The sequence below is a fragment of the Phanerochaete carnosa genome (assembly GCF_000300595.1).
Source record: "Phanerochaete carnosa HHB-10118-sp unplaced genomic scaffold PHACAscaffold_12, whole genome shotgun sequence".
NCBI lineage: Eukaryota > Fungi > Basidiomycota > Agaricomycetes > Polyporales > Phanerochaetaceae > Phanerochaete > Phanerochaete carnosa.
In genome coordinates this window covers 911,475-935,644 of record NW_006767639.1, presented here as the reverse complement: position 1 = coordinate 935,644, position 24,170 = coordinate 911,475, and the positions used below count along the sequence as shown (strand labels likewise).

At 54.6% G+C, this 24,170-nt stretch overlaps 9 protein-coding genes across 9 annotated transcripts; 6 read left to right on the top strand and 3 right to left on the bottom strand.

Moving 5' to 3' along the window:
- Positions 1-232: 232 nt before the first annotated feature.
- Positions 233-746, top strand: PHACADRAFT_105966 (uncharacterized protein; the record flags this gene model as incomplete). The annotated part of the gene is made up of 3 exons (XM_007401338.1): positions 233-414; positions 470-638; positions 693-746. 3 exons carry the CDS (start codon positions 233-235, stop codon positions 744-746), a joined length of 405 nt encoding a protein of 134 aa, XP_007401400.1.
- A 39-nt stretch (positions 747-785) lies between these two features.
- On the bottom strand, positions 786-4,913 carry PHACADRAFT_264815 (uncharacterized protein). The gene is made up of 15 exons (XM_007401337.1): positions 4,609-4,913; positions 4,184-4,535; positions 3,878-4,113; positions 3,771-3,824; positions 3,472-3,717; positions 3,315-3,421; positions 3,223-3,260; positions 2,995-3,172; positions 2,781-2,942; positions 2,563-2,724; positions 1,986-2,511; positions 1,653-1,925; positions 1,435-1,593; positions 1,142-1,378; positions 786-1,089 (listed from the first exon to the last, which is right to left on the bottom strand). The coding sequence occupies exons 1-15, from the start codon at positions 4,903-4,905 to the stop codon at positions 862-864; spliced, it is 3,255 nt and encodes a 1,084-aa protein (XP_007401399.1). The 5' UTR covers positions 4,906-4,913; the 3' UTR covers positions 786-861.
- Positions 4,914-6,743: 1,830 nt separating this feature from the next.
- On the bottom strand, positions 6,744-11,572 carry PHACADRAFT_213959 (uncharacterized protein). Its single transcript, XM_007401336.1, has 9 exons — positions 11,399-11,572; positions 10,749-11,329; positions 10,551-10,696; positions 9,423-10,481; positions 9,202-9,362; positions 9,070-9,150; positions 8,456-9,014; positions 7,763-8,402; positions 6,744-7,703 (listed from the first exon to the last, which is right to left on the bottom strand). Exons 2-9 carry the CDS (start codon positions 11,217-11,219, stop codon positions 7,452-7,454), a joined length of 3,369 nt encoding a protein of 1,122 aa, XP_007401398.1. The 5' UTR covers positions 11,220-11,329; positions 11,399-11,572; the 3' UTR covers positions 6,744-7,451.
- Positions 11,573-11,582: 10 nt separating this feature from the next.
- PHACADRAFT_188531 (uncharacterized protein) lies at positions 11,583-12,966 on the top strand. The gene is made up of 4 exons (XM_007401335.1): positions 11,583-11,968; positions 12,052-12,241; positions 12,299-12,628; positions 12,728-12,966. The coding sequence occupies exons 1-4, from the start codon at positions 11,742-11,744 to the stop codon at positions 12,776-12,778; spliced, it is 798 nt and encodes a 265-aa protein (XP_007401397.1). The 5' UTR covers positions 11,583-11,741; the 3' UTR covers positions 12,779-12,966.
- A 1,934-nt stretch (positions 12,967-14,900) lies between these two features.
- PHACADRAFT_105956 (uncharacterized protein) lies at positions 14,901-15,382 on the top strand (the record flags this gene model as incomplete). The annotated part of the gene is made up of 2 exons (XM_007401334.1): positions 14,901-15,109; positions 15,163-15,382. 2 exons carry the CDS (start codon positions 14,901-14,903, stop codon positions 15,380-15,382), a joined length of 429 nt encoding a protein of 142 aa, XP_007401396.1.
- A 1,179-nt stretch (positions 15,383-16,561) lies between these two features.
- Positions 16,562-17,103, top strand: PHACADRAFT_213956 (uncharacterized protein; the record flags this gene model as incomplete). The annotated part of the gene is made up of 2 exons (XM_007401333.1): positions 16,562-16,726; positions 16,784-17,103. 2 exons carry the CDS (start codon positions 16,562-16,564, stop codon positions 17,006-17,008), a joined length of 390 nt encoding a protein of 129 aa, XP_007401395.1. The 3' UTR covers positions 17,009-17,103.
- Positions 17,104-17,111: 8 nt separating this feature from the next.
- PHACADRAFT_264807 (uncharacterized protein) lies at positions 17,112-18,396 on the top strand. The gene has a single exon (XM_007401332.1). The coding sequence runs from the start codon at positions 17,582-17,584 to the stop codon at positions 17,975-17,977; it is 396 nt and encodes a 131-aa protein (XP_007401394.1). The 5' UTR covers positions 17,112-17,581; the 3' UTR covers positions 17,978-18,396.
- Positions 18,397-19,390: 994 nt separating this feature from the next.
- PHACADRAFT_264804 (uncharacterized protein) lies at positions 19,391-22,298 on the top strand. Its single transcript, XM_007401331.1, has 6 exons — positions 19,391-19,564; positions 19,661-19,937; positions 19,991-20,270; positions 20,324-20,722; positions 20,776-21,559; positions 21,613-22,298. The coding sequence occupies exons 2-6, from the start codon at positions 19,702-19,704 to the stop codon at positions 22,176-22,178; spliced, it is 2,265 nt and encodes a 754-aa protein (XP_007401393.1). The 5' UTR covers positions 19,391-19,564; positions 19,661-19,701; the 3' UTR covers positions 22,179-22,298.
- A 97-nt stretch (positions 22,299-22,395) lies between these two features.
- Positions 22,396-23,870, bottom strand: PHACADRAFT_33019 (uncharacterized protein; the record flags this gene model as incomplete). The annotated part of the gene is made up of 3 exons (XM_007401045.1): positions 22,396-23,268; positions 23,324-23,530; positions 23,589-23,870. The coding sequence occupies 3 exons, from the start codon at positions 23,868-23,870 to the stop codon at positions 22,396-22,398; spliced, it is 1,362 nt and encodes a 453-aa protein (XP_007401107.1).
- Between the last annotated feature and the right edge of the window lie 300 nt (positions 23,871-24,170).

Genomic DNA, 24,170 nt, shown 5'->3' with positions numbered 1-24,170 from the left:
TTTTTCCAGTGACCTCGTGGTAGAGTGCGCGATGGCATCTCACTAAGCCGCGCAAAGTTCAGCGGCGCAAGATGCCCGTTTGCGACAATATCGCATACGCTAACCGAGCAAACATCGGCGTTTGTAACGACTTGGCAAGAATTCTCCTATTACCGAAGGTGCGCGAAGGTATACAAGAAGCTCGATCTCCGAGGAGATTGAGTCTGAAAACTCAACGCCAACATTCTCAAAGATGTTTGCATCGTTCTCCACGCTATTCGCTACTTCTGCCGCCATCGCATGTATCTTCACGCCTGTTGCTCATGCCTCCCCGACAAGTGCGGGGCTATCGGCACGAGATGACTACGCCCCATCCCCAATTCTGCCCAACGCACAATCCGTTTGGACCATTGGGGAACAAGGTCTCGTCACCTGGTAAGTCGTATGTATTCTGCGGTTCGGCCTTCAATCGAGCTCGAATCGTCATTAGGAATAAATCTCTTGTCCCGAGCACGGCGACCACCATTCCCTGGATTGATCTATATGAGAGCTCGCCCTTCGGCTCGGCGGAATGGGTGGTCAACCTTGCTCAGAACGCCGACCCCCAGCCTGGCGAGGTCCTCGTGCCTGTCCCTGACGTAGCTCCCGGCTCTTACTTCGTTATAGGCAAGCTCATACCCTTTAATAACGACCATGACATCTGACCAAATGAGACAGTTGGGGCCTGGGGCCAGAGTAGCACCCACTTCGAGATCGTTGCAGCTTAGGCTGACTGTTGCAACTCGGGATCTACGCAACAACTTTGTGGGATACACAGAATTCAAAGAGCATTATTATTAAATCAAAGTCTCTACATATCATCCTTAGTTGTATCGCAATCGTCTACGCCGAATGCAAGAAGCCGATCTTCTCCCAATACGAGACCCAAGCTCTGGCGTGAACAACATCGACGACACCAAGGTCGCGCAAAGTCGTACTATACCGCTGCATGCGCGCAGTGCTGAACACCGGAAGCCCACCGGCTTCTACAGGTTGCGACTTTTCCGCCTTGGCAGCGAGCGCGTCTCCCGCAGTAATGCTTCGAACATACTCGAGGATTTTGAGAGCAGGCTGGCGCGCCGTGAGTGGTCCAGTAGGTATGTGGGTACGAATTTTTACTCACGAAATCGTCCCACGTCTTGCCTGTCACTGGCTGCTTCTCCAGCTGCGCCGTCCACTCCGCGAAAGGGATGACTGAGAGGGAGTAGCCCTCCAAAAACGTTTTGATGTTCTGGATCACCTGGCGCCACTTGACCGAGCGAGGGTGAGTAAGGTGAAGCACGTATGGTAGGCGATCCTTGTACAAGACGAGGTCCAGGTAAGTGCTCGCAACTGCATCAGCTGGGACCCAAGACACAGTCTACGAAGTGATTTCAGCGGACACGAGTCGCGCCATGGTACCAATGTAGAACGTACCCCATGGAGATCGGGAAGCGCCCCAAGGCCAATGCTGGTCCTCACCATAATCGGGACCCATTCGGTAGTCGCCCATGCACCTGACGTGTTGGGTCCACAAACCTGTCCGAGACGTATTGAAGTGCATTCTAGGCCGTTGTCTGCAGCTCTGGCAAGTAACTGAGGGCACGCATACATGGTCAATATTGCCACGGAAAATTACCCTGGAAGCCACACACCTGCTCGGTCACAAACTTGGACGCAGCATATCCATTGCTCGTCGCCACCTCCGGACCTGGGATGGTATCCTCAGGAACAGGCCCAAGGTTGATATTCCACTTGTGCACTGCTGAGATAGACGAAGTGAAGATGAGCTTGACCGGATGGGAGAGTGAGCAGCAGAAGTCAATCAGACGGCGCGTGCCGGCGACGTGGGTTTCGTAGGACGAGAGAGAGAGGTTAAAGTCCACTCTCCAGGCGTTGTGAAGCACATAAGTCACTGAGTATCGGATCTGGAGCCGCACAAGACAATCAGCATACAACAAAACCGGCTCTAAACCGAATGCGCTGACCTCGTCATACATCGCTTCCTCCAAGCCGAAGAAGGGCTGAGACAGGTCACCGACAAGCGAGACCAGTTTCGGGCTGTCCAGTAGCGATGTATCCAGCTCTCTCTCGATGAACGATGACAGCTGTCGGTCGTAGGAGACGCTGACCTGTCGGTTGAATGTGTACACCCTGGCAACCCGCGGGTCTGCCAGCAAGCGGGCGAGTATGTGGGACCCAATAGCACCCGTGGAACCAGTGAGCATGACGACGGCGTCGTGAGCCGCCGACCCGTTCGCCTGTGCGGATAGGTGCGTAGGCTTTGGCAGGTGTGCGCTGTATTTCGCAATCATGTCCATGATGGACTTCTCTGTATCTCGCTTGTCGTCTGGGCCGCCCGTGTCGATAAGCATCGAGATGGCCTTCGCTAAATCATGGAGCGTGGGGTATTCGAAGACGAAATTCTGAGAGACGTGCTGAGCAGCTTCCCGGGTCAGCTGATCGCCACGCATGGCAGCGATGACGCGGTTTCGCAGAAATGTGGCGTGCAAACTATTCACTTTATTAACAATCATCACAGACAGTGGATAGAGCGGTACATACCTATCGAAACCCTGATCGAATATGTCTGCAGAAGGAGAGATTGCCCTGCCTCCAGCAACCGCAGAGGCCTGTTTGAGAAGCCAGGCTTCAACGTCAAGAACAGACCAATGTTCGGGCGCAGCAATGCCAGCAGAGTTTCCAGAGTCCTCAACAACTTGATACCTAGTTTGGATTACCGTTAAGAAGTACTCCTAGAAGATTGTAGTGAAAGTACTTGCAAGTCGTCGATCTCCTTCTTGTACAAGCCAACCGCTTGTTTGCGGATAACCGTTCCCTTCGCAGCGCGGGGAAGGGGCTTCGCAGGGTTCGTGACGATGATCATCTCTTTGAATAGCCTCGCGAATGTCGGCGCTGCGTGGTTGGCCTCCTCTATAATGGGCCTGGAAGGGACGTGGTAAGAATTCACCAATGTTACAGCATGGCACAACCTACCAAATCATGTTTCGGAACTTCGGCAGCGCAATTGGGTCGTTGAGGTCTATGGCATGAGACGGGGCAGGCTCGATGAGAATGCCGCACTGGTTCTTCGCGCGGCCGAACATGACGGCTCCGTTCACCATAGGAGAAGAGACTATCAAGCCTTCCTGTGGAATAGGGACCACTTTCTCCCCTAAAGAAACGTCCATCACTAGATGCGACTGTGGATCAGAGAGAACGCACCAGATCCGAGAACAATAACGTCATCCTTTCGTCCGGTGCTGCACAAGTATTAGCACTTATGTAAGTGGTCGCAAAGCTTTCGTGGCACATACATACGCCAAAGGCCCTCTTTCGTAGGGTGCAGCTCCCACAAGTCCCTCGTAGCATAGCCAGCCGTGTCTTCCAGGTTCTCGACGTTCGGTCGATGGGTTGGGCATGACTATTCAACGTTAAACTACCTTCTTCTGGCGGCGAGATACAGGTTCTTACCAGGAAGTGTAGCTCATATGTACCATCGCCCTGAGGATCCCACCGACATTTGACTCGTTCCGTAAACACCATCCAGTCCCAGTCAGCCCTCGTCTTCGCGTTTAGCTGTGAACTTTTTGATTCGTCGATGTCGAAAATCTTCGTATGTGGACCGAACTCTGTACCGCCGTACCACGGGTACAGAGGCACGCCCTCGGCTTGCAGCCTTCCTCCGGTCTTGGAGGACAGAGGACCACCCGCGAAAGCCTAATCCCCATTCAGTGAGGCGGAACCATATGTCGCGTGACTTTTCAGCTCACAACGATCTCGAGAGTCCTGAGGTACTTGATGTCGTCCTCCGACTTCGCCCAAGCCTGCAACGAAACTCCGTTGAGGTCAGAGTTCATACACAAAGATAGCGACTTACCTCGACAAAAGCAGGGACAGTCGGAAGACCAGTGCATTCAACAGTTATGCACGCCTCGAGCGTGTTCCGCGGCGTGGGCACAACAGGCGATGCCGGCCATTTTGGGGCGAAGAGGCCAACCGGGCAGCCACCAACCAGAGGACCGTAGAGCTGGATGTATACGGCCATCATGTGAAACGTAGGCAGTGCCATGGCGCCCCAGATGATCTTGTGGTCACCAGCGGTCTTAACGATGGCTGAGAGAGAGGTTTTAATTCTGGTTAGTGCGGTGTTCCGATTATATCGAACCATTTGCACAAGACGCACATGAATTGCAGCACTCCAGCAGGTTCTCATGTCTTTGAGGAATAGGCTTCGGGAAGCCTGTTGATCCCGACGAGTGAGCATAGAAAGCGACGTCTGTGGGGTTGTACGGCACTTGGGAAGTCGGATATGGCTCATAGTCGTCCGAGGCAGATTCGTCGTAAACGATAGGGAAGATCTCGTCGAGGCCAGGTAGTTCATCAACCTCCAGGACGTATCCTTCCTCTTCGAGTTCATTCTCAACGGTAGAGAGCAGCGGAGCAAGCGCCTGCTGAGAGATAATCCGGTGGCATGATGTCTGCTTTAGCATGTTGATAATAGCTGGAGCGGAGTTCCTCGGAGACAACGGAAAAGGCTATAATAACCGGGGATGCCAATAAGCACCAGGGCGCATTTTTTAATTGAAATCCAAAAAGAAATTTACGCACCACGAGACCTGCCCTGACTATTCCAGCGATGAGCGCGAGGTAGACAATGGTGTCACAGTTGACCAAGAGACCGACGACATCCCTGTCTTTGCCTACCCTCTCTGGTCGCAAGAGGTGGGCAACCCTGTGGGTCGCTGCTGCATACTGTGCAAATGAGACGCTCTGTACAGGCAACTCCGGCCCAGCGGATAACAGGGCCCACGGGAGGTCGGTGTTATGCTTAGCATGGAAGTCAACGAAGCCAGGCAGTACAGGGATGGATCCGTCGAGGGGAGGAAGTGCGGGGCTGGGAGACATCGTCAGAGAGGTGGTGACGGTAAGAAGACACTTGGACCCTACATACCAGCACGAAGATCATTATATCTTCTGTATTCCGTCGCGGTATCAGAAGTACGTGAAGAAGATTGTTTTATCACACGGACCCTTGCGGACCGATGGCAAGGTTCTGATGCGTCTGGCGCGAATACACCACCGCGCTTAATGTCCCGAGCGAGGTTTCAGGCAACCCGTCCGTGGAGAGCTGGACGACTGTGGTGTGCTCATCGTTTGATGCGGCAAAGATATGTTGCTAGATGCATGCGGCAGAATCCGAGAGCATTGTGGCGTCATAGTCTCACTACGATCCGGATTCAGAAAATGCAGCTGGTCAACTCTCGCAAGACCAAAGTCGCTGAAAAGTACGGTGAAGAACATCGTCTGCGAGCGTGGAAATCTAGGGTCGGCTGGCGCCCTGTTTGATGCACTGCCGGTCGATGTTGTACGTGAGCCAGTATCCTGGGCCTGAGCCCGAAATTGAGCGCATCAGGAGTTGAAAGTACTTCTAACACCGTCTACAGACGCGTTGAAAGTCTTTTTCACCTGTATTGTGTATGAGCTAGGTCGACAAGTGGAAGACCCCCTAAGCTGAGTCGGCCTCGGCGATGCCGAGTCGGGGTGTACTATGGGAATGAGAAGGCACCAATCGATAACCCATCTTTCCACGATGCCGTAATTGTTGCAGGGTGCTGTGCGAGACACGAGACCCATGTCCAAGTTCGGAGGCAGTATTGCTTGATGTCGGCAGAGCGGCAAGACCTGGTATCCTGTTTCCTTCAAGTTGCCACGAGTGATCTCGCAAGCAACGTAAACATCGTGAACGCTGACAACCGGTAGGATTGACCCTCATTTTTTGATGTCGAGAAGTCATTTCCGCGGAGGCTTGCACATAGACTTACAAATTTATCGCAGGGCCGACGGTATTTTAGCAAGACACGGTTATGGCTGCGAGCCCAGAAAAGCAATAGCCGATAGCACGTAGAATCGGCGGAGAACGTAAGAATGGATCCAGTGATAATTCAGTTCAATTTATGTCTCACCTGCTCTTTGTTCTGCATTTGTTCTTCATCTGGTCGAGAACCTTAGTTGTGGTTGACTCCGCAGCCTACTTATTCGGCCCGTGATTAAGCTATAGTGTGAGATTGCCGGGCTTCTTTTTGCAGAGCCCGCGAAATCTGAAGAAGAAAAATCGCACCAATTTTTACATGAGCTGCTCTGAACTGCTCTGAGGGCAGTTGAGCGTGTAAGTCAAGTGTCAGGAGAGCACTGTACAGGGCCGACAAGCTGTCGAGAGTGGTCGCTGGCCTGTGAAACGCAGCAAGTCTCGCATGTAATAATGAGCTGGTCAACACTCCCACAAAACTCAGGCGCCCGGATGTCTGGACGGGAAGGACCTCGGCCCCACACTCCTCCATCTTCCCCAGTTTCGCTCGATATCGGTCCGGGTTCGTTCAAGACAAATGGGACATTGTGACTCTGGGTCAAACCATACAGATCCTTCATTTTGAAGGGAATCGCAAACCTTCGCGTTAAGCCCAGTGCACGATTGACATTCGAACATTGGCTACTCCGAGTCGGACATCTTCTGTCCTGTACTTTTCTCCGCTATACGGACAAGTTCAGGTAAGGCCAATGAAACCACTGACCGCACTATCAAGTCCCGTTATCAGTTGCAATGTCATTCAAGTCGCGAGCGTTGTCTGGATGGGGAGCCTGTGTTGGCCATTCAACTGGCCACAACTCTCAGGCTTGCGTGGACGACCATGTGAGTGCACAACACCTGGCTGCGTTGAGACTCGTTGAGACTTCTTTACTTACTTAGATCGCCGTCAGACCTGCTTTTAACGGACAGATCGAGCTTCTCGCCACGACACGTCTGCTTTAAACTTCAAGGGCATTATCGCGAAGAATAATTCTGGCATTGACTCCAAGGCAGCTGCCGGCATGCATGTAGTGTGTCTTCTTCACCATCATGGCCCTAAACCTTGCCATTCTCACAAACGCATGACGACTGTACGAGACTAGGACGATATAGAATGGCAGACTGACATGTTCGGCTCACTTGAGCTGTGATACACTCTGCGATTGATACGGAGCGATAGGTACACGTTTCTCAAGTCTGCTTGCGTAGTGGGGACGTTACTGCAGAGAAGGGGATCTCGGCCACATGTTATGCGAAGCTGAAGCTCGACATCGAGACGAGCAATATGGCAGGTATGGTGTCAACCAACAACAGGCTGCCTATTCATGCATATGCTATGATCATAATACTCCAACGTTGTTTACCTTCATATGTTTCCCACGTTCTGCACGGCTTTTCGAACACTCACGCCCGCATTTCTGTCAGCGGCTTGCGCAGTTGCATGCGCAGATTGATATCTTCCATGACCTTAGCGGGAATTGACTAGCAGTGCTGACACGTGAGTCTCTCCCCCCTCCGGCCTTACAGTCCTATGTAATGGCCCATTTAATCCAAGCATGCTATCTATAACGAACATGAATGTGAAACGAAGAAAGTGAAGTTATCGTTAATCCTGGTGGAAGCCTCCCATCGCTTTCACAGCTTCAACCATCCTCTTGTACTCTCTGAGCAGCTCTCCGACTTCGGAAACCTTGATGTCGTCCTCCGTCGCCTCGAGGAACCGGGGGTTGGGTGGCGAGATGCGTATCGCAACGGGCGAGGCTGCACGAGAAGACACTGGCGTGTCAAAGCGGTTCGTCGGCGTCGGAACCTGGCCAGGGACGAGTAGCGACGATCTCCGTGATGCCGGCGGTGAGGCCTGTCGAACACCCACATGAGCACCACATGCTAACGATCAAAAGGCAGTGAGAGACCGACCTTGGCCGCATCGTGTGCCGCGTTACCCGACAGCCTCGACAGGCCAGGGACGCTCGCTAAGCGGTCCGCAAGACTTTTCCTTGCGCTTGCACTCGCAGCCTTCTTGCGACGGCGCTGCCGACTCCGATTGCTCATCATACTCTCAAAGCTCCGAATGCTGCGGGTATCGTGTTCTTCCTCCTCCTCGTATTCCTCCTCGTCCTCATCCTGGCCGCTGTCTTCCTCCGACTCGCTCGGCGCGCGCATAGAGCGGATGGACGCCGGGCGTGAGGGAACTTCCACAAGCTGCTGTCCGGACTCTTCGTCGCGCTGGACCGGCGTTTTCGAGCGTATGGCAGCGCCGGGGAGCGACGCTGCCAGACTGGCGATCGAGAAGCCGGTGTCTCGTCGGAGCAGGGTGAACCTTGGTTGCGCGTCTTGCGATTCCGCCTCAGGGGCAGTACCCTCAGGCTGAGTGGCAGGCAAAAATGCTCGCAATACACCGAATGACGAATCGACGACGCCAGAGATGACCTTGTTCGCGGATCCTGCGATGGCATCCACTTGTTGCTCGACACGGCCACGCAAGGTCGCTACCCCCAGTGGTGAGGTCGGCTGAGAACCTAAACGATTGGCAGTAATGGGAGCCAGTTCCGCAGTGCTGTATCATCCATGAGCCGAAACAATAATTTGTATATAACCATAATCGCGTACCTGATCACTGTCTTCTCGCTCTCGCCCAAGCCCAAGGCAGCGAGGTCAACATTCTCTAAGAACTCTGCAACAGCCATGAGATTAATCAAGCAGTAGCTTTCCTCGCCTCCAATAGCTTGATTCCTGAAACGCTGAGTAAAGAGAAGGTGTGAGACAAGGTGTGGAGGGTTTGCCTTCACCGCTGCGAATATTATGAGTGGAAGGATGACGTCTCCAGAGACGGGCGTAGGGGTTGTTGGCGGCGGCGGTGATATGGTGAGGCGCGGCGACGGCGGATGCACACGAAGCGACGCAGTATCGTTCCTACCATCTTTGGAGCTCTTTGTGTCCGGGGCATTCCTGAAGGGCACATTCTCTGGCATCTCAGACTTCGGGGACAAAGTGACCGTCGGCGACTCGTGCAGGATCGTGTTGCTAGGTGCGTCCAAGGTACTCTTCGGCTCGTCGTCGTCTTGTTCTTCCACTGTTCTCCTCCCAAAAGTGGTAGCCATTGGTGTCTTGTCATCCAGCATCTCGCCTTCCGGTTTTAACTTGACCGGCGGCAACCTCGAGAGCCCATCTGTGCGAGAATGGTAAATCTCTCTGTGTGCACGTGTAATGTACAGTATACGCACCAACCAGAATCTTGTGAGCGGTCACTAATATGGCTGCTTTGTCTACAGGTGCTCGACAGGTTAGTTCCAATTGGGTAAGTGCTGAGGTACTGTCAGTAATTGTTACATTTGAATTGTGGGCATTCATCTCACTTTGACCACAAGACTTCACCACCGCTTCAACGGCATCGGCAGGGTCGCCTACGTCAACGCCAAGATGACCCAAGGTAAGATCAAGAAGGTTGACGGCAGCGATGCGACTTGAAAGTGCCTCATCATGCGTAGCATCGTCTGTGGAGCTCTGCATGAACAACCTGTATGAAACTATACTCAGAACTTCCTTATAGAGCTTATATATACGGGTTGAGACGTACCGGTCGTAGAAGATGGAGCATATCGTCCGCTCGGCCGCCTCCACCACAGCACGGATATTCTTTTCCATCTCATCCTCCTCGGCATCGCTCTCCTTCTCCGTCTCCTCATCCCTAGCATCCTCCTTTTCATCCCCACTTACACTCTCCGCAGAAGACGACACCGAAGAAATCGAGCCATTGAGATGGTTCAGCACGCCTTTCCCAAACGACCTCCGGCCACGCCACCTGCGTTTGATAAGTTGCTCTTCGATCTCTGCGTAGAAATCCTGGAATCGCCTCCCGACATCGTCTAGAGGCTCATCCTTCGAGAGGCCGGGATGGATGAGATACCCACCGAGCGCGTTGTCATCGAGCTTATTCTTGTTCGTTTTCGCTTTAACAAACGGCAGCAGGCCTTCACGCTCAGCGAAGTCCTCGATCCGTTCTGCGACCCACGAGGGGGCCCCGCTGGGTGCGAGGCCGGCGCGAATTTCGTGATGAACGACTCGTAAGATCTCTTTCGCAACACTTCGCCGTACTATCCGCTTGTTAAGCGTAAATGAAGGAACCCCGATGACATGTTCCGTGCCCTCCGGAGATTGCGCATCGGCAGGACTGGTGACCTGTGGTGTCTGTAACGGCATCGGGTTCACCGTGGGACTCGCAGGCGGCGTGGGTGCCGACGAGGGCGCTCGACCGAACAAGGACGCGAACGGGTTGGATAGCCGAGACGCGGCCGCAGCGCTTGTGGACGTGCCGGGGCGCGGCCGCGGAGGCAGCGGAGGTTTATTCTGAGCTGCAGAATTTATGGCATGAGGACGCGGCGGGAGCGGAAGCGAAGGGTGATGTGACGTGAGAGAAAACACCGGATATGTAGGCGTCGATGTCGGAGGCTTTGGTGAGGGAGGAATCTGCAGTGGCGGAGATAGCGGGGTCGGAGGGAGCGAGGGCTGCTTGAGATAGACAGGAAGAGGCAGTGGGGGGAGTGAGCCCAAGGCTGTATTCCGTGTAGACGGGTCCAAGATTGTCTGGAAGAGTTTCGACGAGATATCCACACTGGAGCGGATAGTCAAGACTTCACTGCAGGATAGTCAGAAACGACCCAAATATCCGGAAAGAAGACGAAGGTTAGTGATAGACAACACGTACTCTGCCATGGTCCCGCGCATGCCAGACAGAGTCACGACTGGCGCCTCGAGACTGGAGCCGTCCCAAAAGACGATGTGGTCCTTGATGAGCTCCGGCGTAATCGGCTCATTTGCGGAATGTGCTTCAAGAGGTAGCAGCAATGTCGCCTATACACAGTTCCGACATTTTAGAGGGTTATAAAATTGCACATGGACTCACCTTCGCCGCGGAGATAGCATGCCAGACCTCGTTCCACTCTGGACCGTGGTCCGTCTCTGTCCCAAGCTTCTCTAAAATGGCCCAGCCCGTACTCGCAGCATCCAAGCCTCCTTTCTGCGCCGCAGCCTTGAGGTTCATGAGTTGAAGCTTGCTGGTCGCATCGCTCTGGAACGTCGGCTGCTGAGGAGACGCTTGGATGCTTGGCTGCATTGTTGCGCCAGTTGTCGCAGACGTAGGCTGTGCGCGTTGCCTTGGCGTATACGGCACATACTTGGTGGGCATCTGTGTTGCAGCAGTGTCTACTGATCCGTTTGAGTGAGACGAGATTGAAGAGGATGACGAGCCAGGTGCCGTTGGTGACAGCAGCGGGTGTGCTGTCAACGATTCGTGCGACGCTATGCGGACCAGTCCACCTTGCGGGCGCCCTATAGAGCCTGTTGAGAGGAGGCTGTCGCGCTTGCTAGAATGCATGTCTTCTATCCGTCTCCGCAGTATTCGGTGATGACTAGCGCTTTCCAGTAGATTATTGTCGATATGCAGATAAGCTGGATGAGTTCTGTCAAACAGACATAGGGTAGTCGCTGTGGCAGAAGCACTGGAATTAGAGTGTCGGCCGGAAGTAACACTTGAGCATTCTCTCTTTGTCTTACCGCGTTACGAGCGCACTATTGTACACTTAGGTCACAGTCCAGCAGCTCAGCCTAGTGAGCACAATTATGAGCGTGATGCACCCAGGTATATGCAAAGAGATTAGTGGAATTGATGCGAATGCATACGGAAGATGTGAAGACTTGGTGGCAAGCAGAATGTCATCCTGAGTCCCGACACCCAAGCCGACACCCGACCGGCGCCAAAGTGCCTCCGCTTTTCCCACAGTCCCGTGGCGCTTGCCAGTTGCGTGCCTCGCGAAGTCGCGACTCTATCGTGAGCTTTCACTTTCGTTTCTGTTGCGCTACGAAAGACGCGCTTGCGAGATATACCCCTGTGCCTGCTATGGGAAGTAATCAGCTCGCTCCGAAACCTAAATACCTGGGCAGAAATGGCTTTCATGAGCCAGTTCTAAAAGAACTAGACGAGCCGCAGGCGGTTCCGGTCTCGCCAGGACCGAGCGGAGCGGCCAGCGCACCCAAGGCCCAGAGGGAGAAGCGAATGCGGGCCTTGGTCGAGAAACACAGACAAGTTGAAGACATGTTGGAGATCAAGGGCTCGTACTTCCCTGGGTAAGTTGCCATAGAGTTGGGTATATGCGCTTTTGTTTGTCCACAAGCCGCTTTGGCGACTCAAATGACGCTTTGTCTTGTAGACTGGAAGCAATGCAAGCAGGCGCCAAGCCTACAGCTGCGTCAGATCTCACGTCCCTTATCCAAGAAACGCAGAAACGGCATGAGAAAGAGATCGAGAAGCTCATGGACCTGCAGACTAAGGATCACATTTCGCGCGTCCTTGATGCATACCAGAGCGCGGACGGGATCGTGAACCTACCTGAGCTCAATGTGCGTCTCGCCACTCTGCACACGTGCGCTGATTGTGATTCAAGCGCGGACTTTTAGAGGTCCATGGAACGACAAACGTTGCTCTACATGCCTGCCTTCACGGACGCATCGTCGGAGTACAACAACTACCGGTATGCACACCTGTGCACTGTCAACGCGCTGATTAAGCGGCGGGACGAATTGCTTGCCAAAGAAGAACGCGAGCGCAAAATCCGCGACGCCCAGTTTCCGGGGAGCATCGCACAATGGAGGTCGGAGAACCCGGACATCCAGCTCCGCGTCGCCAAATTCCTCGTGTCTGACAAATCTGCCAAGGAGCGGATGCTCTCACAGTTCGGGTGGGCTTGGCGGCAAGTCGAGCCGCTCGAGAAAGACTACGCCACTAATGTGAGTAATCTGCTCGCGACATTTGAGGCGGCCGTCGCGCGACGGCGGGTGCCGTTGCCGCGCCGCGGGCGTGGTGCGATATGTTGACCTTCATTCTAGAATACGTTTCAAGCGGACATCAAGGCGCGCGCGTCCGTGAAGAGGATGTGAAGGATCCACGCCGCAAGTGAGTTGCCGCATTCGACGGCGACAACGCGCCGGTGGCAACCAACTGGCAGTTATATTGGCTCACAGGTGCTAGTCACTCATGCACTCATATCTTGCTATCATGTGTACAGTGACCATTCACATGCATGCCAATGATCTTGTCATGCGTCCATCTTTGGTGAAATGCTGCGGGATTCAGCGCTCTCTGATTAATTGTGCATTCATGCAGGTCGTGTCCTCGAGCAACATTCGTGGCCGTCCTTATTGCTCCCTGCTGCACACAAATCGCGATGACTTGTGTGTAGCCACGTCCCACGATAAGTCTCTCGGCAATTAAGGTGTACCGCCACAGGCTCGCGGCCGCTTGGCTTCATCATACGAGTGATCGTCGCCGGCGGCCCATCTTACTGCAAAGTGTTTCGATGATGTCGCGCCGGCGGCCCCACGAACATGGCGGGCTGGGCCGTGGCATTTGCCCGCTGATTCCCTTGCTCAGCTGTACTCTTCAGTCGTGCTCAGGGTAGTCGGCCGAGGTCCCTTACGCAGCATCCGGACGTCTCCTTGAGTTAGTCAGCTCAGGCCGTCTACTCGAGACGCAGTGGCCGAAACCTTTGGTCAATGTGGATGACGACTGAGACGTGCTAATCATGCTGTGATTAAGCGCATTCGCTGTCCTCAGACGAGCTAAGGCTGGAGCGCTGACTAATAGGATTCATCTCACGCGAATGCCGAATCATGGGATTGAATGTCCAGATAGTTGTCCTCGAGGCACAGCACTAGACGCCCGTTCCCGAGAGCTCGCGTTGCGCCCGCTAGTAGTGACCCGCCGCTAGGAACTCAACGCTGAAAGGACGATAAGTAACCACCCCGCAGATATTACACTGGCGATAGGCCATCTCGGGTCAGTGTGTTGGAAAAATGAGAGGATGTAGAGAACAGCTGGAAGTGCGCTAGCTCACAGCGGGCACGTCGGCTCTCAGATCTCAGGGTCCTGCCACCAGAAAAAGTCCTTGCACGACGCGGCGACTTCGGCAGGACGGGATTCCTCCGTCACGGTCGGCACTACTGTGTTTGTAAATTCGGCAGCCAAGGAGTCCTCTTCTACGGAGAACACAGCGACTGAGACATGCTGCCCCACGCCGGGACTCCCGACCAATGGCAGCACGCCATGCCAGTCGTGCTCCGGGACGTGACCAAATACGTATACGGAAGTGCGGGGGGGCCTCCTGAGTGATATGTCAACAAGTCGACTGCGGGCCCCAGCAAGGCCCCAGCAATCGACGATTGGGCGGCTTGCCGCCGCTCGTCACAGTAATGCCTCGGAGACGGTTGCCTCGGCGCTGTGCCAGGGCCGTATCGGAGAACCGCAGGCCAGGGACTGACACTCTGATGCCGGCGGCGAACAATATGGGCCATCACGCCCGCCCTCGCTCCCATCTCACCCAGAGCAGCAGGGCGATGATGTAGGGGGATGAGACCGCGGCGCGTACACGTCAGACGGCTGCAGCTTGCTCGAGGTGAAGACGTGGCCTCGTTGCCGCAGGCGCAGCGGGCCCGTACAGTATAGTCGGCGGTCGACTCATCGTGACTGTGCCCGCACGAGAAGCAGGCAGATGCCGGGGACGCCCGTTTTGGGCAGCGAGGAATTCCGTCCTTGTTCGGAGGGCGCTCGGGAGCTTTTTCGAATGGAATGTGCTAATCTCGATGCATAAATGGGAGCCGCCGCCGGCTTGGTCGGTGCTTGTGTCTTTCCATGGCCAAGGCATCCGCATGCGACGACCGCGGAGTTGACGGCAACCAATTGAATACCCTCTCAAAACATACATATGTACATGACCTGTGCTGTCCTCGTCGTCCTCCCAACTGCTCCTGCTCGTCCATCAAGCAGGCATAGCCCTCTCCCTCCGCCACACCATCACTTGCCATGGTTTACACCGCATCGCATTCACCCATCTACTATGTTGGCCAACCTACTGTTATGAGGGATCCGCACAGCGCAGCGTGGATAAAGTCGAGTTCTGTCGTCGTGAGTCGCCATCTTCCCTACCTTGTGCTCCATTCGCTCACAAGACCCTCGCAGACCATGCAAAGCTACAAGCGCGCTTCCCCACCCCCGCGGCAGTCCATGTCGCCGTCCCCACCACCCTCCTCCTCCTCGGACGTGCCTACCGCCGTTTCGACCCTTCTTGGTCTCACAAAGCAACTCCAAGACGTGCTACGACTCTGGAGTGTAGACCAGGCGAGCGAGGAGCAGGTCAGCGACGCGTTCGTGTTGGTTGGCATGCAGTTCAACGCAACCGTCAACGCATTCTCGCGGCATCGTATTGACATGGGGTGAGCAATACTTCTGACAATTCTTCTAGAGCGAAGCTGATTCGGGCATACAGTGATCTTCTCTCGATACCAAACGATCTCCGCGTGGTGCTCGAGAAGTGCCTCGGCGAAGAACCATCGCCGCGCACTCTCGAACGATACATGCCCAGGGTCCGCACGGTGCTCTTCCGCCTACTCCAAGGCCTGCAGCGCAAGCAAGCGCCGTACTGGAAGGCAGTCGAAGGTTCTCGCTGGGTCGTGCCCGCGGTCGACGAGTACACCCGCTACCGCTGAGCCGGAAACTTCCCTGAATACTTCATCAGGATGGAAGATGATAATGATGGCACCGACGCATCTTGTTTGGGCCTTGCAGCATCTCTTGCAGATGCCTGAGCCACGAGGCCACAGCCCCCAGCCCCTGGCCGTGATGACGCACGCGATGCCTCTCACGCTGGAGTGCCTCGTTTGCTCGTGGGACACATTCGATTTCCCCCCACGCGGTGGACCGTGTCTCCCAGCACACCCAACGACAAACCGTCACCCTCGCTATCGCTCGCTTTGCATTGATTTGATATCGTCACCATACCCTAAATGCTAGCCATTAAGTACGTCGATCCCCCGCAATTGCATACCCTAAATGTCAGTTATTACCTACTCCCTGTTTTACTATACTTTGTCTTGCAAGTAAATAGCTAGCCAGTTGTATTTCTACTTGACGATCCCATCTGCATGTATCACCAGCACTTCTGTTTCAAATGCAATGTCTGTTAAAAATCAAACCTCTGGGCCGCTGCTGGGCGTTGAAGACAAGCTAGTGGCGCGCCTTCCCTGTCTATTATTATGCTGCTTCTTAGTGGCGTGACATGACACAACTCAGAATATTGATGTGAGCAGATTCCACGATACATGACGGTCAATAAGACCATGTACGCCTTGGAAAATGCACGCACAATAAAGTACCGGACTTCGACCCACGCTCGGTGGCAGTTGCACTAGCAGCGGCGTTACAGACACCGGCAGCAAGTTAATTAAATGCTCGGGACGATACCTCTGCCGAGCGACCATCTGACCTCTGCCTTGTCGTACCTGCATCGTGAACTTCAAGCTAAACCCAATTCCGCCCAGTTGCGTCCGGTCGTTGCCAGTTCGACGTAGCTTAAGATCGGCGCCGGCCTCGTCGTGTGACAGGCGCCCAGCGCGCGGCGATCTCCCACATCTGGCTTCCAACACGCGACTACCGCCTCCGCGTCCCGCAATCGACAGCTACGCCGGTTTTTGTCGGTCATTGTCTTTAGTCTTGCGTGCTATCTTTCCTCGTGTACAGTATGGCACCATCGCCGTGATTCTATATTCGATCTCGGGCTGCCCGACAAACTGTGGTGGAGCAATGAGCATCCACAACTCCTAGTATGAAGCGCGGCCAAGTTTTATGGAGTCAGTGGGCTGATAATGAGGCACAGAGCTCAGGGAGATATGGACGGGCACTGTGTCGAAGCGCAGGACTTCCTTCGGCTCGTCTTTGGGACTGAGTTGGTGGACGGTGAACGGTGTGAGCAGGCGCTCACCGGAGAGTTGGACGCGCTCAAGTCGACGTTGTCCAAGGTTCCAGCACGCAAGGCAACGATCTGTCGTGTTGTTGTGAGTGCGCAATCTGCCTCGCTGCATCTTTGTTGACATCTAGCGGGTTGCTTCCAGGTTGACGCTGTCAACAGCATGTTTCAGAAACTGAATCTGCCTTTCTTCATGGCGATTACTGGGGATAACCCAGAGAGCGCTACGAACAACCTGACCCCTGACCTGATGTTGTATCGCACGTCCCAGCCAGGCAAGGCTGATCCCAGCGCGTTCTATTATCCAGGCAGGAACAACTCTGCGGGACGTTGTCGCGCGGCCTGGGCCGCTGCGGTTGCCACACTCTAAGTCAACGTCGATCCCGCGTGGGCCCCTTTCAACTTTGACGACAAGCCCTTCGCTGTGAAATTCGAGCACGACTTTCCACCTCAGTTGATGGACGACCGGAACACCCTCGCTGCAGGCGGCCAGCTATGTTGGGGAGATGTGCATCCGCCAGCACCGCTGTTTCCTCCTCACCGCCTTCATACAGGAACGATGCATCCGCTTCATCAGGTGGGATCGTGCGGGAGCGATCGTGTCTCAGCCGTATGACTGGATGAAGGTCCTGGAGGTCCCCCTCAAATTCTTCTGGTGTCTAGCCAAGTGCGGCGACGAGCAGCTGGGATGCGATCCTACCGCCCCGCTGGTGGACCCTCGCGAAAGGAGTTTCATATCGCGGAAGGCGAGGGAGCTCGTCCAGAAATACAGCTCCAGCGAGTAGCTTGTCGAATACATCAAGGAGGCAACCAAGAATACGACGGTGTTTCCGTGGGTCAGGGCAAATGCCTGTGTCCCCTCTGTCGAAGTGGTCTAGCATTCTGATCTTCCGTAAGATCGCATGTCAGGACGCCGAGGACCCCGCCCAGACGCGCATGTACTATGTTGCGAGACATTGCGCAGCTTCCCGATCCGCTCGCGGTCGCGGTACGAAGGGGCTACATCGGGTTTGACTTTGAGTCAGCCGAGGCGCAGCTAGTCTTCATCAAAGACCTGTGGTATCCTGAAGGCATGCGACCCGAGCTGGCGAATTACGCTCTGCTTCGTCAACATGAGGTGCCAAACGTCCCCATTGTTTTTGCCGGGGGCTCCGTCGGAGGCGACGGAGCACAGGCGACTCTCAATCAAGACTCGTTCTCTGACGGCTCGAGTCGGCCATGGAAGCGCATTCACCACCGCATTGTTATGAAGCAGATCGGTCGTCGTTTGAAGTACTTTAAGGATCAGAAGGAGCTTCTGCGGTGCACGTATCATGCCTTCAGAGGTACTAGCTCGTAACGCATCCCGAGACTGAAGCCCAAGCTCACTTCTTGGTTTGATAGCGCACAGGGCTGCCTACGAGAAGGCAGGGCTATTGCACCGCGACGTCAGCGCAGGCAACATCATGATCGACGTCGAGACTGGCACAGGCTTCCTCGGCGACTGGGACCACGCTGAACTCGTACAAGCAACGGACGAGTGGCAGCAAGTCGTATGTTTCTTGCTGTCTTACTTATAATAGCCTAGTCCACATGCACGCTTTGACAATAGGGAACGTAGCTCTACATGTCGGCTGCGCTGCGAACATTCCCTCTGAAGCCTCATCATTCGTTTGACGACCTCGAATCATTCCTTCACATATTGGAGATCCTCGCCATGCGCTTCTGCCTGCACTGCTGATCCAGCCCAGTACTACTCAGGGAGGAAACAGACGAACGACGACGGGTGAGTGGGGGGAATACGCCACTCGCCGCTATCCTCTGAGATGGGTATCTCGCGCTGCCTTCAAACTCTGGTTTCCGTGTCTCTTACGGTACAAGGCTTGGGCGGATAGAGCGAGGCCAGCCCTACGTTCTGTTCGGTCGAGATTTTCGGGCGCCACTGGAAGCTCTTCCGGCTGTGGTCACGAAGTCGTACGAAGTGTTTTCGCGGCACTACTGTACCCTCGACCACGATGCATGGCGGGACCTCTGGGGCGAAGTGCGTGACAATGACGAACCAACGCCTCAGAGGATTCTGGACTCTATGGAGAGCTGTACCCTCCTTGACATGACCCATGAAGATCTGGAGCACGCGTGGACGGACGTTCTTCACGATGAAGCGCTGCTCAACTCCTCAAAGCCAAAGACGATAGACCAGTTCAAAGGGCATGTACACAGCTATGGACGGCTTCTCCTTCTCCTTGGTGGACACCTCTACCGAAAGGAGCAAAAGTACTAGTCGCGGATCCCATGTCAGACCTGGGGCCTGAGGATACGAACCAGACTAAGACCGGGTCAGGTTGACTACGTCACGTAGTACAGTACACGAGTTGTCGGTGATATATTCCATATGCACCCGTCGATTTGGATGTGAACTTGAATATGTAATGTCGGCAGTGCTGAGAACAAGCTGGAAAGATTGATACAAAGACTAGTCGAGATACAGCAGCATGGTCCCGTATGTGAGCAGTGGATTTCACAAATGCAGATGGTGAACGAGACCTTGAACGTTGGGGGAAAGCTTCTGGACCTCGAGTGCCCACGCCGGTGGCAATAAGCTGCCACTATCTCGTCCGACTCATATATGGTTCTGTCGCCCTGCCCATCCGTCAGTCGTTAGTCCAGCACACTCTAACATGTCGAGCCCGAGTTGACACCGCTTGCGCTGCGCAACGCTGATCTTCCGCAATTAGCTCTCGTTCCTCTGCCACCACCACGTCTTTCAATATCTGAAACACCGGTCTTCGTCGCTCTCTGCATTGCTCCTCAATTCCGCCTATAATTCACTCGTGTACAACAGCATATCTTATTATTCTATCGTTATATTCGTTTCGTAGACCCGTGGTGGAGCAATAAGCATCCGTCCGTTCCTGTGAAGTCATCGACCGCGGCCACGCTTTCTGAGGTCAGTGGCTTGTCCACACTGCATATATCTCCCCGTGCGAGGATGTCTCCTGACTGCGTCTCTTCACGACTCTTTGCGACATTACCCACCATATAGCCATTTAATTCCAGCACGTTTCACGATAGTCCGAAGACACGATGGCGCCAAAAGTCGACCTGGTCATCGTGTTCCGCTCTTCTTCGCGGAAGATTGAGCCCAAGGTGCTTGCTAGGCAGAATACCAAGCGAGCGTCGGAGCAATACGAGAAGCTGCTGCAGACGTTGGCGAGGAGCGGGTTGCTGGCCGTTGGCAAGCGGGGTGAGCGGGACGGTCAGCTGCTTGTAATGGTCTCGTGCCCGCCAGCCTTGCTCAAGAGACTCGCTCAGAGAGAAAGGTGCGTGGTCTGAGCGTGCGCTCCACGCTAAGGACTCAAATTGTTCGATGCAGGCACTCTGACTTCTTGAACGGCTTGCCGTCCAGGCACTCCATCGGAGGCGAAGACGTTGACGCAAACCCCTTGTCGCCCGCGGACCAAATCCGCCTCGTGCATACCTACATCACGACGATGCAGGCAGATGGTGGCCTCGGCATTGCCCCTGTGTCTGCCCAGTGGGACAGGGTAGAGTCCATCATGGCTCTGCACGACCACCTCTTCAACGACACCTGGATCCGTTCCTGGACTACCCGACAGTTAGGTCTAGTCTCCTCATCGAAGATTAGGGAGCAAGTACGCCCCAAACCACTGCATATATGCGTTTCATACTGAAAACATCTACATAGTTCGGCGAAGCCGTCGCGCTCTATTTCGCGTTCCTCGCATACTACACCAAGTTCCTCATTTTCATCTCAGTCGCGAGCGTGCTCTTCTACTTCTTTGCTGCTCCTTACTCGACGCTTTACTCTTCCGTGTTGCTCGTATGGTCCGTGGCGTTTGTCGAATGGTGGCGCATCAAGCAACGAATTCTGGCGATACGCTGGGGCACAAAGGGCTCATTCCGCGTCGAAAAGCGCAGGGCACACTACGTGCCCATCGCATGGTGGCGTAGGGAGCTTCGGATTCTTTTCAGTCTTCCCGTCATTCTATTCTTTGCTGCTATCCTTGCTTGCCTGCTCACGGGCATCTTTGTCTTCGAGGCGTTCGTTACGCAGCTGTACAAGGGCCCAGGTGCTCAAATCATGGTGCGTATATTCGTGTCTGCGTCTATACTAGTTTAGCGACTCATGTTCTGCAGTCCTTTGCACCAACAGTTTTGTTCCTGCTTCTGGTCCCAAGAGTACTTGCGATCTATCACACCTATGCCGTGCGCCTCACCGACTGGGAGAATCATGGCCGTCAGTCAACACACGACGCATCACTGACTATCAAGACGTTCAGCCTTTCTGCAATCGTTGCCTACGGTGGCCTCGCCCTCTCGGCGTTCGTGTACGTGCCATTTGGCGAAGAGGTGATGACATGGGTCCAGGTGTACCTTTTCCATACCGAAACCCCAATGCACGCGAAGGCAAAGACATGGGCGACGACCATGCTCTCCTCTCTTTCGGCAGCGAGTCCCACAGCAAGTGCCATGGCAGACGCAGGCAAGCGTGCATATAATGCCACTGCCGGTCCGCACCTGTGGGAGATGGACGGCAGCAGCGCGCGGAGCAAGCTCAATCCAAAGCGGCTGCAAGAGCAAATGTATGCAATCACGGTCATCAACCAAGTTGTCAACAATTTCCTCGAGGTCGGCCTTCCATACGTCACACGTGCCGTTGACTCGTTCCGCGCCGGCAAGGGCCTCACCCTCGCAAACAACTCCGCAGGTGCGAAGAAGAAGCGCGTGCAGTTCGAAGACGAAGCGAACGGCAGCACCGAGATTGCGAAGAGTATCACGGATGCTGAAGACCGCGAGTTCCTGGAACGCGTCAGGCGGGAGGCGGCGCTACCTGAATATAGCCTCTTTACTGACTACAGCGAGATGGTCACCCAGTTCGGATATGTGTCATTGTGGTCAACTATCTGGCCGCTTGCCCCAGGTAAGCCAATCTGACACATCCGAGACGGGCCTTGCTCAGATCCTTCCGCGCAGTGATGTCGCTGATCAACAACTGGCTCGAGCTGCGCTCCGACGCGTTCAAGATCGCAGTGCACACTCGGCGGCCGATCCCCGCACGCACAGATACGATCGGCCCGTGGCTCGACACACTCACATTTCTGACGTGGCTTGCTGCGCTGACGAACTCGGCGCTCGTGTATCTCTTCCGGCCCACGGACCACTGCAAGGCTGTCGGCACGACGCTACAGCACCACCACCATCACTTCAGCGACGCGAACTCATCGACGCGTCAGCTGCTCACGAGCGCAGCCGTCATCGCGCTTGCGGCGTCGCATGGCTACCTCGTCCTCTCCATGTTCGTGCGCCACATCCTTGAGCGCCTCATGTGGAAGGGCAGCAAGGAAGAGCAGGCCGCGGAGCGCCTCGAGGCACAGATCAAGCAGCAGTATCTGCGCAGCATTGGCGTCGCGGATGTTGCGACAGGAGACCTCGCGGACAGCAAGGTTCTCCGACAGAACGAGGTACCGCAGGAGGAGCAGGCGTTCTGGGCTGAGGATGAAGGCCTGGAGGAACTCAGCAAGGGGGTGAAAGATGCTTGAGGGCAGTTGGGAGTAGAAGTTGTATGCATATCTGGACTCTGTAGCACTACACACGATCCTGGATTGTCTGCTTGTTCCTTCTAGCTGAATCTCACCAGTACGAATACGATCCCAAGTAATCAATTTTGACACGGATCAGTAAAGGCTACTAACGAGACGAGTGATTGTTGTAGTGCAAATTATTGAATGAAAGAGGACATGATACGAAGCGGTGTAATCAAGCAAGCTGCGAGAGACCGTGGAGGATGATTCTCGACTGTAAGACATTAAGATGCAGATCAAACCGCAAAAGGTTCAGCTGTTCTTCTCTTGGGAGAGCAGCGAAGCCTCTGAGGGACGCTCTGTCCTGAATCCCGGCCTGCAGGAACATAGGCAGCAGATTGTCCAGCGGCTGGACTAACGAACACAGGAAGTCTCGGACAACAGCTTCCCCTTCCTCACCGCCGCGATCCACGATAGTCGTGCCCCTGTTTACAGTCGCCGTGTCATTGTTCATAGCACTTGCGCTATTGTCCACGGCGGTTGTGTCGCTGGCGCCGGAGGCGGGTGGATCGGCAACGGAGGGGACAGCCTCTGAACCTGTCATCTCGGGAGGGCAGTGAGCGTGTCGTGTCCCCTGGCCGGAGTTTGAGGCAGAAGTCCAGGCCAGAATGTTATCTATGCCTCTGACGCTCGATAGAGGCCTTTTTCGGGCCTCCACCGAGACTGGTGTGGGAGAACCAGAAGGGTTCTGTGGAGACCCTGCTGCACTCGTGCCAGGTGCCGTATTCACGGACACAGCGACATCTCGGTCTTGAACCGAAGAGGTAGAGGGGAGAGGGCACGAGGGCTGAGACATGGACGGTGCGTGCTTCGCACTCGAGGAAGGGACAGAGGGTAAGGCAACGAAAGATGAGTCACTGTTAGCATTCTGCTGTCCAAATATCTGCACAGGTCGAGATTGTGAATATAGTAGACCAGTTGGGGATCCCAGGGACAATTTTTGTGGTTCGCTCCCGATCAAGGGAGCAATATTTCGCGACGATCTAGACCGGTATTGCGAATGCAGGGACTCCTCGGGCTCTGGACTCGACGAGCTCTCCAGCTCATCCTAGACACAGCTTTAAGCAGTTTCTCGCGCCACTCGTGTGCAGGACGCAACTCACTCTCATCTCCTCATCCTGTGTCTCAAACCTTGCTGGCGATCGCGCGACGCTCTTCTTCGCCCTGGCCTTCCCAGCTGCCCTGTGCGAGCTCTGCCCGCTCATTCTGCGCGAATTCGACGCTGAGGTCGCGAGCCGCGATCTCAGCAAAGCCTCAATCGGCCATGCACTTTCATAACGCTGTAGCAAGAATGGGAACTCCGCGCATGCCTGTAACGCAACGCGACGAGTGAGTTCAGCAGGAGAACGGAGGTCTGGGAGGACGAACCTCGCCAGTAACCTTCTTCAAAGCGTCATCGTCTTGCTCCTGATACAGCTTTCTCTCATCCAGGTACTTTCCTTTCAGGTAGCGCAGGGATTTCTGATGAGAGATGGCTTTAACCGCAATGCTCGCACCGTTGTCCACAGGTCGCTGCGTGTGCCTCACCTGGAGCTGGAACTTTTCGTCGTCCGACATACCAGATATCGCCTTGAAGCTCCTGACATATTTCCAACTCGCTGGTTGAGGAATCATGCTGGTGACAATGGGTAGATTGTTCGCCTGGTCCATGGCACACGGCAGGGAATGGTTGAGCCTAAGCGCTCAAAGCGCCCGAGGTCAACGGCTTTCTGGTTCGCTCGGTCAAGTATCCATCAACATCAGGCCTAAATCTAAAGAATTCTAGATGAATTAGCCCCTACAGCATATAACCAAAGCACTAGAAAGTGTGGCATCGTCTGAGATTTCAACTGTGTCAGTGCCATTTTGCTCTCGAACAGGCCGAATGAACATGACATCAACTTAAAGCTCTTCCAATGTACAGAATTAAGTGCCAGATTCAGTGCCAGCTTCAGGCAGGAAAGCATCCAG

Coding starts and splice junctions, on each gene's coding strand:
- PHACADRAFT_264815 (XM_007401337.1), bottom strand. CDS start 4,905: ATGTCTCCCAGCCCCGCACTTCCTCCCCTCGACGGATCCATCCCTGTA. Junction 4,114..4,183: donor GCTGGAGTGCTGCAATTCAT/GTGCGTCTTGTG, acceptor CCTCTCTCTCAG/CCATCGTTAAGACCGCTGGT. Junction 1,594..1,652: donor CCAAGTTTGTGACCGAGCAG/GTGTGTGGCTTC, acceptor GCGTGCCCTCAG/TTACTTGCCAGAGCTGCAGA.
- PHACADRAFT_213959 (XM_007401336.1), bottom strand. CDS start 11,219: ATGCATTCTAGCAAGCGCGACAGCCTCCTCTCAACAGGCTCTATAGGG. Junction 9,151..9,201: donor GGTGAAGTCTTGTGGTCAAA/GTGAGATGAATG, acceptor ACAGTACCTCAG/CACTTACCCAATTGGAACTA. Junction 7,704..7,762: donor CGGCACACGATGCGGCCAAG/GTCGGTCTCTCA, acceptor GGTGTTCGACAG/GCCTCACCGCCGGCATCACG.
- PHACADRAFT_188531 (XM_007401335.1), top strand. CDS start 11,742: ATGGGAAGTAATCAGCTCGCTCCGAAACCTAAATACCTGGGCAGAAAT. Junction 11,969..12,051: donor AAGGGCTCGTACTTCCCTGG/GTAAGTTGCCAT, acceptor TTTGTCTTGTAG/ACTGGAAGCAATGCAAGCAG. Junction 12,242..12,298: donor TGAACCTACCTGAGCTCAAT/GTGCGTCTCGCC, acceptor GCGGACTTTTAG/AGGTCCATGGAACGACAAAC.
- PHACADRAFT_264807 (XM_007401332.1), top strand. CDS start 17,582: ATGTTGCGAGACATTGCGCAGCTTCCCGATCCGCTCGCGGTCGCGGTA.
- PHACADRAFT_264804 (XM_007401331.1), top strand. CDS start 19,702: ATGGCGCCAAAAGTCGACCTGGTCATCGTGTTCCGCTCTTCTTCGCGG. Junction 20,723..20,775: donor GCCCAGGTGCTCAAATCATG/GTGCGTATATTC, acceptor CATGTTCTGCAG/TCCTTTGCACCAACAGTTTT. Junction 21,560..21,612: donor TATCTGGCCGCTTGCCCCAG/GTAAGCCAATCT, acceptor CCTTCCGCGCAG/TGATGTCGCTGATCAACAAC.